Here is a 14,251-nt window from a genome sequence, read left to right on the forward strand (position 1 = left end):
CCCCAACTTTCAAATGGAAATCAGCAGATTATTCACCAACTCGTGAGTCATGAGCTGCTGCGAAACCACAGAAGAAAAGTGACAAAAGCAAGGACAAATTTTCTGAAATTTTTAGCCACTACTAGTGAGTTTGTTTGGATAAGAGTTTCTTTGGATGATTTATTTGAGATATTTACTGTAGCACTTTTTGTGATGTGATGTGTGTGAGATAAAAAGGTGATTGGGAAGATAAAAAGGTGATTAGAATTTGTGAGGCAAAATATTTTTTTCCAAATTCTCTCTATCCAAACAAACTCAGTGTGTTTCTAGGAGCTCGTGTATAAAATATTGAAGAACAAAAGTGAAAAACTAGATATGCGCACACCCTCTTAGTTCTTGGTCATCCTAAAATTTTTGTGCCTATTATTAATACCTTTCTTGAAGTTGATATGGGACTGATAACTGAAGCCAACGCAAATCTATGCTAGTGTTTCAAATAAAACTCGAGAAAGTATCCTTCACTTTTTAGTAAATCTTGCGCTATATAAAAGATTATTTTTCAAAATAATTGTCACTCGTCCATCAATAACCGTGAATTATTGAAAGTGAAAAAACAAGTTCATCCATCAACGCCTGTGAATTATTGAAAGTGAAAACAAGTTGTGCAAGTGGAGAGCCGTAATTTCTAACTAGAATCCAGCCAAGCATCCGTCCAGTTTTTATTTGTCAATTTTCAATATTGATTCTAAAACAATACTCACAATAATTATTCGACCAACTGGAAGAAATTTGAAGCTAATTAACACTTCTAGTTAGTAGTGTCAAGCGTACGTCCCCTGTAGCTTCCTTTCACAAAAGCTAAAACGATGTTACGTTTCTCCATTTTCCTCACCTATGTGTAAAGCATCAGAAACTATGGAATTTCATTTTCTTTTCGTTTCCTCAATCGCAGCCATAAAACTAGTACAAGACGACAGGTCTTCCTTCATTCTACACCTCAAGTTAAAAATGTAACGAACAAAACCACCCCAAAGGATCCTTTCTCCTTATCCTTTTTTTTTTTTTTTGAAGAATTCTCCTTATCCTAATATGGGATATATTTTTTGTCTTTTCAAAGGCAAGAGTCAAAAAGATTGTCCAAAATGACTCACAATTGAGTAGTAGTAGTATTATTTTGTTCAGCAGTATTGTCATCTTATCAAAAACTCCGAGTCACATAATCAAATGTGCTTGCTTGAATTAGCGTGAATTTCTAAGCAGAAAAGATAGATCCCCAACCGGCCTCCCCACCCAATCCCCCAACAATGTGTCCCACTTCCCTCCAATCTTTAGCTCTCTACTTGTATAAATAGCCATTAGCAGGCCTCCAAAGCTTTCATGCTTAAATTCTTTTTCAAAGCCAAATTCGTACTTGCAGGCTGCCTGCCACCCTTGGCTCCATAAATGCCAAAACCATCTCCACAGGATACTATCATCAATATAGAATAAACATCTCATTCTCAAAAGAAGCACCGGAGAAAGATTAGGAAAGGAAAAGGAGGCGGGACATAGGCTGCTTGTTATTTCCCTCTATTTTATCAGCTTCTTTTGTTGTTCTTTTGTATTTTAGTACCGACAAAAGGCAAAATTTTAAGAACGTAAAAAGCGAAGAACTCAAGGACAAAAAGGACCCCATTTGGCTTTGAGATTTGAGGCTCTGAAAAAAGAGAATAGGAGAATTCCGGGGCTCAATTAGGAAAATGTTGAGAACCAACATTTTGTTGTTGATCATATATCATTTCTTAGTTGTACAGTTAGAGCCAAAGTCTCTTATGATGGCAGGTCATTCATCATTAATGGCCAGAGAAAAATTCTTATTTCTGGCTCCATTCATTATCCCAGAAGCACTCCTGAGGTAACAATCGCCAATATGAATATCCCCTGTTTTTGTCTTTTCGAGTATGCATGCTTTAGTGATGAATTTCTTTCTGATGAGTCTTTTTTCTTTTTCAACTTATTTACTTGGGGTGGGATGCAGATGTGGCCTGATCTTATACAGAAGGCTAAAGACGGAGGCTTGGATGTGATACAAACTTATGTATTTTGGAATGTGCACGAGCCTTCTCCTGGAAAGGTATTCTTGAATTTCCAATCCACTTTTTTCTTGAACAATGATCATTTCTATCTGAAAATTAAAGGTTCCTTCCTGTAATCTATATTTATCTCGAATTTGTATTTCTGCAGTATAATTTTGAGGGCAGGGGCGATATCGTCAGATTCCTCAAGCTAGTAAAAGCAGCTGGTCTTTACGCCCATCTTCGCATTGGCCCCTACGTTTGTGCAGAATGGAACTTTGGGTAATGCAGATAAATAAATATCTACTACATTCATACGTTCACATGTATCTTAAATTTCTTTTATTATTGTCGTTAAGGTCTTTCTTACTCATTAATGTTGAAATGGGAAGTAATACTGGACTAGTAATAGAAATGTATGGGTATTGGTTTTGGTATTGAATTCCTCTGTTTCTTCTCTGTTTTAATGATGCAGGGGTTTCCCGGTCTGGCTAAAATACGTGCCCGGCATGGAATTTAGGACAGACAACGGGCCTTTTAAGGTACTAACTCAACTACAGAAGGGTCCCTTTTTAAATCCACCAATGGCTGTGTTTATGGTTCGGTTTTAGTTTGACTTCTGAAATTTACTTTTTGACCATGACGAAGGCGGCAATGCAAGGATTTGTTACGAAAATTGTCAACTTGATGAAGTCAGAAAATTTGTTCGAGCCTCAGGGAGGACCAATTATTATGTCCCAGGTTGGAAAATAAATACTTGTGATCTTTTCTTTTTTTTTGTCTGTTTCCGTGTTTCTAGATGGATATGGGTTCTGTTTCATTCGTGGTTTTTCGTTTATTACAAGGTCTGTTGCAACCAATTCTTAGGATTTATTTGGGATATTTGCATGTTTCCAGATAGAGAACGAGTATGGCCCAGTTGAGTGGGAGATCGGAGCTCCAGGTAAAGCATATACCAAATGGGCGGCACAAATGGCTGTTGCTCAAAACACTGGTGTTCCATGGGTCATGTGCAAGCAAGATGATGCCCCTGATCCTGTTGTAAGCAATTCTTTCTACCACCTCTTCTTTTTGCCCCCTTTTTTCCCGCTTCTAATAAGCTATGAGTTTATTAGGGTGATATAGGGCCCAAATGGTTCCTAAAGCTTTTGGTTTTGTTTATTTTGTCCTTGGAAAAGATTATCTTCAATCAGTAGAGTTTGGATGTTTGGTTGTGTGCTTGATATTTGACCCATTAGGTTTGGCTCAACAGATTTGGCTGATCTTACTGAGGGAGACAAATTAATATGCCCACAAATATGTCGGACAAATCTATTAATCTGAAAATGAATTTTGTATTCGGCTGCTGAATTCGATGTCTTTCTGTTCCAGCTCTTCTCTTGAAGGTGAATCTGCAAAAGTGCTCCATTTTCTGTTCTCAAGCTTCTCATACTCTTTTTATTTTATTCTATTGCAGATAGACGCTTGCAATGGTTTCTACTGTGAAGGTTTTGTTCCAAACAAGCCTTACAAACCAAAAATGTTTACTGAAATCTGGACTGGCTGGTGAGTCACTTGGAAAAAAAGAAAATTCCCTTTTTATCCATTCCCGCTGTTCTCTAGGTTTTGGTGCTAATTAGACATTAAGAAACCTTCTGATGTCCCTCCTACTATATCCCAGGTATACACAATATGGAGGACCAAATCCCCATCGACCAGCGGAGGACTTGGCATATGCAGTTGCAAGGTTTATCCAAAACAATGGTTCCTTTTTCAACTACTATATGGTTAGTCAAATCTTAAATGCATATTGGGAAAGAAATTCTAGCCCACTGCCTTTATATGATTTAGGTAATTAACTTACTATGTTTTGAAATGTCTGTGTATTTTGTGTTTTTGCATTGGCGGCTGCAGTATCACGGAGGAACAAATTTTGGCCGGACTGCTTCTGGTCTTTTTGTTGCCACTAGCTATGACTATGATGCTCCAATTGATGAATATGGTACGTTTCAGTATCATACCAATTTTAAATCTTCGCTATTTTGTAAATTGCGCATAAAATGGCATATGATGATCAAAAAGGATGAATGACTGTTTCGTGCAACATCAGATGTCTCTCACAGCAAAAGTGCAGCTCTCAATATGACTGCTTGTCTCTTCAGAACTTGAATACAACTTTTCATATATGTTGTGGTTAATTTACTAGGGCTACTGAATGAACCAAAATGGGGGCACCTGAGAGATCTGCATAAGGCTATCAAACAATGCGAACCAGCTATGGTTTCAACGTATCCCACAGTTATCTGGCTCGGGAAGAATCACGAGGTAAATTGATTCCAGTTGGTTGACAACATCAGCAATTTTATTGGTGTTATCACCTCTTACTTTCTGAATCTAACTATGCTTCCATAAACTTGTTTAGGCTCATGTGTTTAAATCAAGATCTGGAGCTTGTGCTGCTTTCCTTTCTAACTATGACCCAACATATTCAGTGAGAGTGAGCTTCCAAAATCTTCCATATGACCTGCCACCCTGGTCTGTCAGTATTCTTCCAGACTGCAAGACCGTAGTCTACAACACTGCAAAGGTAAGGAAATAGCTCTCTAAGGTGACCAGCAATTGTTTTCTTCCATTAGTCATGAAGGAGATTTGATATACGTGTAAATATTCCTATCTGGTCGTTCTAATGTTTATTCTCCCCGTTTTCTGACCAAAATTTAATCTTTTTCTATGCAGTCAAATTTCGTAGCTTTAGGCAACAATTAAACCTAAGCAACACCAGTGTATGGTCTTTTGCAGGTTAATTCCCCAAGCTCAGAGCCATTGATGACACCTGTAGGTGGTAAATTATCATGGCAGTCGTACACTGATGAAACACCCTCTGCAGACGACAGTGATGTGCTTGTAATGAATGGATTGTGGGAGCAATTGAACGTGACAAGAGATTCCTCGGACTATTTGTGGTACCTGACAGAGTGAGTGTATATTATCTAATAAGTTCTTTAAAGCATTTTGTAAATCCTGTATCTAGATCTCAGTATCACTTTCAGTCTTCTTTTTAACCCATCCCTGCTTGCCTCCTTTGATTCTCCAGCGTGAATATTGCATCCAATGAAGGATTCCTGAAGAGTGGACAGGACCCCCTTTTCACTGTTATGTCAGCTGGCCATGCCTTGCATGTTTTCATTAATGGTCAACTTTCAGGTAGTTAGATTTCCATAGTGTTTGCAAATTATCAAGTTCTGCCTTGTACATTTCTACTCACTTTTTGTCATGTTCTTATGCTAATACTTAACGGGTCTGTTTTTAGGGACGGTGTATGGTTCATTGGACAATCCAAAACTGACATACAGTAGCAATGTAAAACTTAGAGCTGGTGTCAACAAGATTTCTTTACTTAGTGTTGCTGTGGGATTAGCGGTTAGTTTGCAGTTGATAATGTCCACACGCTTCCTGAATATTATCACTATTTGCATTTGGTTAAGCTTTCTTCAAGCGTACTAATTGCATTTTTCATCGTATTTCAGAATGTTGGGGTGCATTTTGAAACCTGGAATACAGGTGTTCTGGGTCCAATAACCTTGAAGGGTCTAAATGCGGGGACAAGAGACCTGACAAAGCAGAGATGGACATACAAGGTTCATTAGTATTTGCTTTTGTTTTTACTCCATATTGTGAGTTACCAAGAGAGGAAGAAAAATTCTAGAACTTCAGTTGCATGATTAGCTCCCATATCGACAAGTGACAAAAGCCTTGGAAGAAAAAGAAGAAACAAAAGCAGTTTGGTATCACTTCCGGCATCATAGCAATACCAAACTGTTAATTAACAAAGTCAATTAATAAGTTGAAAGTTCATTGATTTGGGCGTGTTTGCAATAGGAAGTCTTTCAAATGGCTATTTCTTTCGAGAGATTGCCAGAATGCATGCTCATGGATTGACACTTATTTGGCTGTTCATTATCAGGTTGGTTTGAAAGGTGAAGCTCAAAGTCTCCATACTGTCACGGGAAGTGCCTCTGTCGAATGGGCAGAAGGATCATTGTTGGCTAACAAGCAGCCTCTGACATGGTACAAGGTAATTGTGTTCTGATGATGCTCTGATCACTCCCTCAAAATTATAATTGAGACATTTCCTGCTAAAATTTCGTTTATTAATTCAAACAATGTACACTTCCATTCAGACTACTTTCGACGCACCCCCGGGAAACGATCCAATAGCTTTAGATATGGGCAGTATGGGGAAAGGAGAAGTGTGGGTAAATGGTCAAAGCATTGGAAGGCACTGGCCGGCATATATTGCAAATGGCAACTGTGGTGGCTGTAATTATGCCGGGACTTTCTCAGAGAAGAAATGCCAGATGTACTGTGGAAAACCTTCTCAGAGATGGTAATTAATAATTTCAGCAATTAGATTATAGATTGTGTAAGCAATGCGATAACTTCTGATGACACTCTAAATTTTAGGTACCATATTCCTCGTTCTTGGCTGCAGCCAAGTGGAAATCTTTTGGTTGTGTTCGAAGAATGGGGTGGTGATTCAACTTGGTTGTATTTGGTTAAAAGGACAAGATGACTTGGTATCCAATCCAATGCTGGGATAATACGAAGGCTCCAATTTGGTGTCATGAATGAAGAACTGTATAGGCATCATTCACTGTGAATAATTCACACTCTCGACCCGACTGCAAATAAGCATGATGTATGTAAACGGCATACACTCTGCAAAGGATAGCTAGCTCTCTTCAGATATTTTATACAACGGGGAATAGTACATCTCCTGTGTACACATCTTTTTTAAGTTTTAGAATTATGAGAAGTCCCGTATATGTATCTCATTAGCATGTCTGTCCGATTGGAGGCAACTCCAAATAAGCCTGATGTATGCAGGTGACATGCACTGAAAATTAAAGCATAGCCCCCTATATCTGGTTTTCTGATAAAACTGCGACTAGTGCATCTCCTCCATGGTCCATACATATCTTCTTTAAGCCTTTTTGTTTTGAGCAATCCTGTGTGCTTATCTCAGTAGCAAAGCCTGATTGGCCTGTCACTGTAAAATGTACTGATCTGACAGCAGCCTTCTTGCTATGCGTAATGTATAGATATGAAAACAGCCTTGTTGCTATTCTTCTCGTATTATCATGACATATTATCTTTGTTTTTTCTTTTTTTAATGTGCTGCTACACCATGCCGATACGCCTTGTGATTTCGTTGAGAAGCTGCATGGCCCTGAATGCGATTTGCTAGTTAATATGGTTATGCAGTTGCTAATCAACACCAGCTTGTAAACTTGTTACTAAGCCGGAATCCTTCAGAGAGATTGAGCAAAAATAATTGGCAATGTGTTTTGTGGGACCATAAGCTTTTTAACAAATATTAGATCCAAAGTTTCAATGTAGATAAATATTTTCAAAGAAAAAGAAAAAATAATTTATCACGGTAATTTGTTTTAGCAAAAATTATATTAATCGTCACTCACATATTATTGATATGAAATTTTAATCATTCAAAATTATAATGAGTGGTTTTAGTTTTTAACAAATATAAAACGTTCTCATTTGATACCTAGTCAATTTTCTGGTTGAATTTTAGTTGGATGATGCCGGATCCTATCATCTTCACTGTTGAGTTTTGCAAACTTTCAAACCTAACTCGTCCAAAGGTTATTTCGACAAAATTTACAACTTTATTTTGGCATTGATCAAGTTTCCAAATCATTTCAAACATGTTCCAAACTTCAAATCAAATAAAAATCATCACCTAAACACAAACCAAAGAATCAAACAAGAAATCCAAATTTTCCACTCTATTTTCTCCACAAGACTCAAACAGAGTTGCAATCAAATTACATCCAATGATTTAAAAGATCCTTAAGATCAAAATCCATGATAAATCTGAACCCAATAATCCTCAATCGATGGACTAAATTTCTAGCAAAAATTCCAGCAAGAAGTTGAGCAACGACCAAAAGCGAGCCTCTTCTGTTTATTAGGGACCAAAATCGATCATTTTGATTCTAAGGAACTAAAATATCACATCAATAATATGTGAGAAATGATTGGTGCAATTTTTTCAATACTTTAGTACCAAAACATATCACTTTTTTGGGCTAACATAATCACACCCAAAATATTTCTTTTTTGGAATAAAATAATCACATGCAAAGTACATAAGATATTACTAGTAGATTTTAAAAAGCTCGGAGAACAAATTCAGGATATATTCGTGCAAAAAAGCATCAAGGTAAAAAATACGGGGAACGATTTGCTCCCAAAAGGTTGCGTACTACATTTGCTGCAACAGCATTTACGTATACTGCACTTGTACAAAGTTAAACATTATTATCCAATCAGGCCAATGATTCTTTTCTAATTTGCAGGAGGAAATTTTCTTCTTTACACAATCTCCTCACAAGAAAGCTGATGCACCTTTCAAGGCGTCGATGACATCCTCCAGGTCCTTGTAGTCTTGGGGATCTTGTCCTTGACGTTCCCACCGTACTAAGCTATGGACGAGGTCCCTATACATTATAAGTTTTGCTGCTTCATCAGCTTGAAAATGGAGAAGCCTCTTGACGCACTTGAGGAGATACTTTCCAACCTTCAGTTTCATGCCATGAAGAAACTTTAAGCCACTCTCCTCATTTTCAAATAAAGAAGCTGACATCTTCTCAGTTACATCAGTTAGATCAAAGACAACAGAGGCTCCAGCTACAGCCTCTTCTGCCGTACATGTTTGACTCCACGTAGTTGGCTCTTCCTGCCATTCACAGATCCTTCCGTTTTGCTTCAGTCCATGAATTTGTGTTTCTGTCCATTTTAAGACAGTACCAGTTGCAGCATAATGCAAAAATAATTCACATCCTACCTCATCTACAGAATCAAGGAATCCAATCAAAATGCCTAATGGGATCATCCTAATTAATCTACTTTGCTGGCTGCAATCTCCTTGTGATATTTGTGCTGCTACAGATGCAAAACCAGTAACTTGTCTGCAATATCTAACGCACACGTCATGAAATTCCTTCAACCAGATCCAATTTGAATGATTGTCATATTTGAGGATTCTGTTTTCAAGACACACCAATTCAATTTCACTTTCTTCCTTGCAGCCCCGTGATGCCTGGTAGCATTTACCTGAGCTAAAGCGCTTTGAAGTCCATAATCCTGATAGTTTGGTCAAATAATCAACTAGCAAGTCTTGATTAGATTCGGTAACAGGGTCCAATATCCATGCAATATACCTCGCTGCAGCAGCGCAATAAGGCACTTCCTCATCATATGATTTATCAGTGGAGTGTATCATGTACTTTAAATGGGAAATGCCCTGAAAGTCTGGAGCAGAGAAGAGTAGTAGACAGGCAAACAAGAACCAATCAGGGAAGTTTATAGCAGTAGCCCTGTTGTGGAGGAGAATAAACATAAGTTTCTTTGTATAAAAAAACTGGGGAATCAAAAGACGTGGGTCTGCCATATAGCAAAACCATACCATAGAGATTTATGATCCACCAGTTCCATCTTCAACACCCCTTGCTCAGAACTTCCGTTATAGTCTTTTCCCCCCTGAGAAACCAATCTGCTTATCTTCTGAACTAGCTGCTGAAAATTTTCCCACGACAGAGGTCCAGCCAAAATTCTTATAGATTTTTGCTTGTACGGGAAATATGCATCACAAAATGGCATTTTGGACCCAGTCTCCATTGATAAGCCCCACGACATTGGTCTGGAGACTATGTCTAGAACCAGTGAAACCAACTGAATCTGAAGCCTCAACACAGAAGCCAAACCCCTGTCATTGAATCCTACCAAGTGAGGGAGCAGAGACATCAATTCATGTGAAAATAAAGAAGCTTATTCTTTTCTGACCAAGCATAAACAAGTTGCTGCAAATAGCAATAGTTCAAAATTCTAGCACGTGAAGATCAAAAATAACAAAAAGCCATCATGACAGACACCAGAAAGCGTAAAACACCAAGCAAAGGGTGTGAACCCAGAGTCTGCTAAACTTCAATATCAAGTAGTCAAAACATCAGACCTATTGTAGACAACAGAGTTCATGAAATTTGTGACTAGGAACTCACGTTAGTAGATACCAATTATGCAATAGGGCCCTAGCCTCAATGAAAAGAGCTGGAGCAAGCGTCAAGGATATCAGTATGCAATGCCATTCTGTCATCTCACTGAAGGCCATACTCAGGCAAAGCAAAGGTCTTTTATTGACCTCTTGCAAGATTTGCGACATATTATGTTTTAGAAGGGCAGGATCAAGATACCAACACAGCAACCTGCAAAGGTATTGGTTAATGCAAGATATGAAACAATCTGCGCATGACATATTGAGATGAGCAAACTGTTCAAGAAATTACAAACCATAGAGGTCCTCTAAGCTCATTGGGGAATCAACCAAGATAACATGATGATTTCAGATGTCCAGCCATCTTCTTAATTCAAGCATTTACATTTCACAGTCCACATTTTCACATCTACACCACTTCACCACATAAAAAGATATAAAAAGTTTTGGACACTATGAACAAATGAACAAAGAGAGAAGATGTTACTTATAATATCATATGAGAAAGAAGATCATGTAAGTAAACATATCTCGCATGTCCAAGAATCAAAATAACTAAAAAAAGTTACAGCTCAACCTGAAATGGCAAATTGGTGATCTACAAAATAACTACAAAAAGTTCTGTCTTCAAATCAGCATTCGCAAGTACGTAATTAGAGAAGTATTAATCAGCATTCTCAAGTATGTGATGGGGATAAAAATCAGCATTCTCGAGTATGTCAACTGGATAAAAATTAATCACAAAAGAGAAGGAACATAAAATATTCAGGACATTGAAGTGAATAGCACACTTTAAGGCAACACATTGGCTGTAAAACATAGACACCCTCAGATTGCTATATGGAATTCCAAAGTCCAGACCACCCACCTTACTGGCATATCTCTGCTCATACAACTTTCTTTTGGCAGATGGGCAAGTAGCTTTTGAAAAGAAAGTTTCCATCCATCAACTGTTTTAACATCAAGAACAGCACTTGATTCCAAAGTGTACTTAAAGCGTGAAGCCAGTACCACCATGCGTAATGCAGCATGTACCATTGAGAGAGAAAGATCTCCTACAAGATGAAAAAGACGAACAATGTAGGCTAGTATATCAATTTCAAACACTAATATCAGTTCAATGGTTAATGCCAATTTCAGATCAGCATTATAGATTAAAGTAAGTTCTCACACCATTACTCCCTCCGCCCAACCATTTGAAGGTGTCCTACTTAACATTTTTGCAAGTCCAAAATGTACCCATCGTAGCCATTTCTATCCTTGAAATGCTAGTACACTTGGCATCTTTAATTATTTACTAGTAGTAATTTTTTTGCCATATCATCTAAAACTAGCCATCACAGCATTTTTAAGTAGTGTTGAAAGCTACAAAATTGAAATACAACAAAAACGTGACGCTAATATTCTTCAGAGAATGCACCAAAACAAAAAGAATATATCACAGAAAAGCAAATTTAGAATAGAAAGAACGTCCAAAAATACCTCGATGTCCTTCCAGTTTTTCCAAAACATCAACACATGCTTCTATAATTTCCGCGCAGTCTTGCCTACAAATCGATCCGCCAACTCGCAAGACCTCATTTTTACCAATTTTAATAACCTTACATTCGACAGAAGACGACAGAACTGCGGCGATCGTCTTTACCGTGCAATCAAACACCGATTGGAAAACCTAACAAATAAAAGAAAGTATATTTAAAATAAGAAACTAAAATACAAAAGGGAAAACGTTGAAAAAGTTGTTGATTGAGTTTAGAGAGGACCTGCGGAGCAGTGAAGCACATGAGAGAGAGCGCAGTGTCCAGAACTCTGGTGCTAGGTTGAGTTTCGCTCAGGTTGAGAGAGCGATTCAGATTGGAGATCGTGATGGCGAGATCTTCATCATCTTCATTTGTAGCCGTTGGATCTAGGGCTCCTGCATTCGAAGCAAGCGAGGAAAAAAGAGATGTTATTTCTGAAAATTTCGTCATAGCATCATCATATGCTGACGGACTGATGCTCAGAACTCAGAAGACGAAAGGTTTCCCGCCAAAAAGCGGCGGGGAGATCTCGGCAGAGGTTTTTATGGGATGGATTGCTTCTATTGGGCTTGGGCTTCAGGTTACCATATGGGCTTCTAAGAATAATAAAATTAGTTGTTTGGAAAATTTTCTCTCTCTGTCCCTCTTTTTTTTTAAAAATTTTTATTTCTTGTCCTTCCTATTTGGTAGGTGTGCAATCTACTAGTACATAATAACGTTTGCTTAGTATTTGTTGTTTTAATTTGATATTTGTTGCTAAGTAAGGAATGGATTAAAAGCATTTGATTTCTACTATTAATAAAGAAATGGTTCGTCTAACGATTGCCTTACTTCAATTGTTAGATTTTTTGAAAAGTAAGATTAATTAAACAATGTGTATAAATGTAAAGGACGATAATAATTTTTAGTATGTGTATATATATAATAAGTTAAATGAAATTTAGATGCATTAACAAACACCTATTAGAAAAACCCATAAAGAAATTTAACTTCAAATGCCATGTAGTTTTTGTCACATCTCAGTATTTGTGTCGTATTTGAATGGTTTAATTTAGAGGTGTCAAAATGGATATATGGATTATAATTGGTTTCACGTAAATGGATTATGGATTAAATGGTCTAATCCACTTAAGTCCATTTAGTAAATGGTTGTATGTGGATTGGATCCAAATGGATGATGGATATCCAATTATCCATTTAAAATCCATTTAACTATCAAATAGGAAATTCCTTCCTTTATCTTTGCTGTTCATTTTCCTCTTCTGTTTTCTTCTGTCTATTTCTTATTTGTCTTCTTCTCCCTTTGTTGAAGAAAATGGATTAAAGCTCGCAAAGTATCTAATCCTCAAATCTGAACAAAATTCTACAATCTCGCACTAGTTGTAGAATATTCGGGTCGTATGATTTATCTTCATACATTTCGACCCGTTGGCCAACATTTCCATACTACCTTTAACATCATAAAAAACCAGGGGTTGCTTTCGTTTATGGTATACTAATAACTAGCATCTCAAAACTCTGGCCAAATCAAGTGCTCTAATTGAAGAATTAAATAGAAGTCACTTAGACAATTTAGGGTTTCATCTTACCAGTTACCAAAAATTCAGAAAGAAAGAGAAATTAGGGCATCATTAGTTTATCCATGGCAGCGACTGGGGTATTATGGAACTTCAGAACTTATTGGTTTGAAACTTCAGAGTCAGAGGGATTGACTTTTTTTTTTTGAAGTAATTGGTTTTATATGGTTTATATGGTTTATATGGATAATCCATTTAAAACCATTAAGTTAAGTGGATTTAATTGGTCAAACCATTTAAAGCCACTACTGGAAATCGGCAATCCAAATCCATTTAATTATGGGTCAAATGGATGGATAAATGGATTCTGATCCAGATTGCCACCTCTAGTTTAATTACTACTAATAAGCAACTCTATGTCTGCACTATTTTTGAGTGAATAATTTAGATTTCCCCAAAATAGATATTTTCTTGGTATTTTTCTTGTTTCTTTTTCGTTTCCCTAGATTTTTAAACGGTCCAGGTGATCTTGTGTGATTAGTCATTATCCTTTTCATCCATCCACATTGGATTCATTTCACAAGGGTAGTTGAAATGAAAGATATGGCTTTTAAGGTTCAAATCGCCATGATTAGATGAAGTTTTGCTATTTGAGGTATAAGCACCTGCGACCACCAAGGCGCAGGCATCACATAATTCGCATATATGATATACCAATCATCTCAAAGTTGGAAAAACAAATATAGATTCTTTTTCTTTCACATCCCAGGTAGTTAATTAGTCTTCTTGATGCTGCAATGCGGACTGACGAAATGAAATGACATCTGCATGGTACATTGCATTTTTTACGAGATCTCCCTTGTCAATTTGCTTTGTCCTTTACTGTCTAATTCTATGGTTGCTTTATTGTTTTTTCAAGCACTAACCATCCACCAAGCTCTCTGTAATACTACGTCTTGGGGACTAAATTCAGATGCTGCATAATTCTAAAGCTCTTTGTAACACATGCTTATAATCCCACACGATTTATTCGTGTTAAAACTTCTTTAAAGTGATTTCTAGTGTGCATAATCATGAATTGGGCTAAAATTTAGTGTCAACATGAATTTGTAAATTGTAATACAAGAC

The 14,251-nt window shown here is 37.2% G+C and overlaps 2 protein-coding genes across 2 annotated transcripts; one reads left to right on the top strand and one right to left on the bottom strand.

Annotated features, from left to right (window-relative positions):
- Positions 1-1,196: 1,196 nt before the first annotated feature.
- Positions 1,197-7,148, top strand: LOC113775228 (beta-galactosidase). The gene is given in 19 exon segments (XM_027320012.1): positions 1,197-1,761; positions 1,764-1,873; positions 1,997-2,092; positions 2,203-2,315; positions 2,509-2,575; positions 2,682-2,774; positions 2,931-3,074; positions 3,490-3,578; positions 3,694-3,799; positions 3,927-4,014; positions 4,219-4,337; positions 4,435-4,599; positions 4,812-4,987; positions 5,107-5,216; positions 5,323-5,432; positions 5,540-5,650; positions 5,977-6,087; positions 6,194-6,399; positions 6,477-7,148. Coding segments are annotated over 19 exon segments (2,166 nt in total). The 5' UTR covers positions 1,197-1,718; the 3' UTR covers positions 6,586-7,148.
- A 1,074-nt stretch (positions 7,149-8,222) lies between these two features.
- On the bottom strand, positions 8,223-12,097 carry LOC113775789. Its single transcript, XM_027320799.1, has 6 exons — positions 11,850-12,097; positions 11,569-11,758; positions 10,955-11,141; positions 10,094-10,297; positions 9,502-9,801; positions 8,223-9,412 (listed from the first exon to the last, which is right to left on the bottom strand). Exons 1-6 carry the CDS (start codon positions 12,054-12,056, stop codon positions 8,422-8,424), a joined length of 2,079 nt encoding a protein of 692 aa, XP_027176600.1. The 5' UTR covers positions 12,057-12,097; the 3' UTR covers positions 8,223-8,421.
- Between the last annotated feature and the right edge of the window lie 2,154 nt (positions 12,098-14,251).

This window comes from Coffea eugenioides, chromosome 6 (assembly GCF_003713205.1).
Source record: "Coffea eugenioides isolate CCC68of chromosome 6, Ceug_1.0, whole genome shotgun sequence".
In the NCBI taxonomy this organism is placed as follows: domain Eukaryota; kingdom Viridiplantae; phylum Streptophyta; class Magnoliopsida; order Gentianales; family Rubiaceae; genus Coffea; species Coffea eugenioides.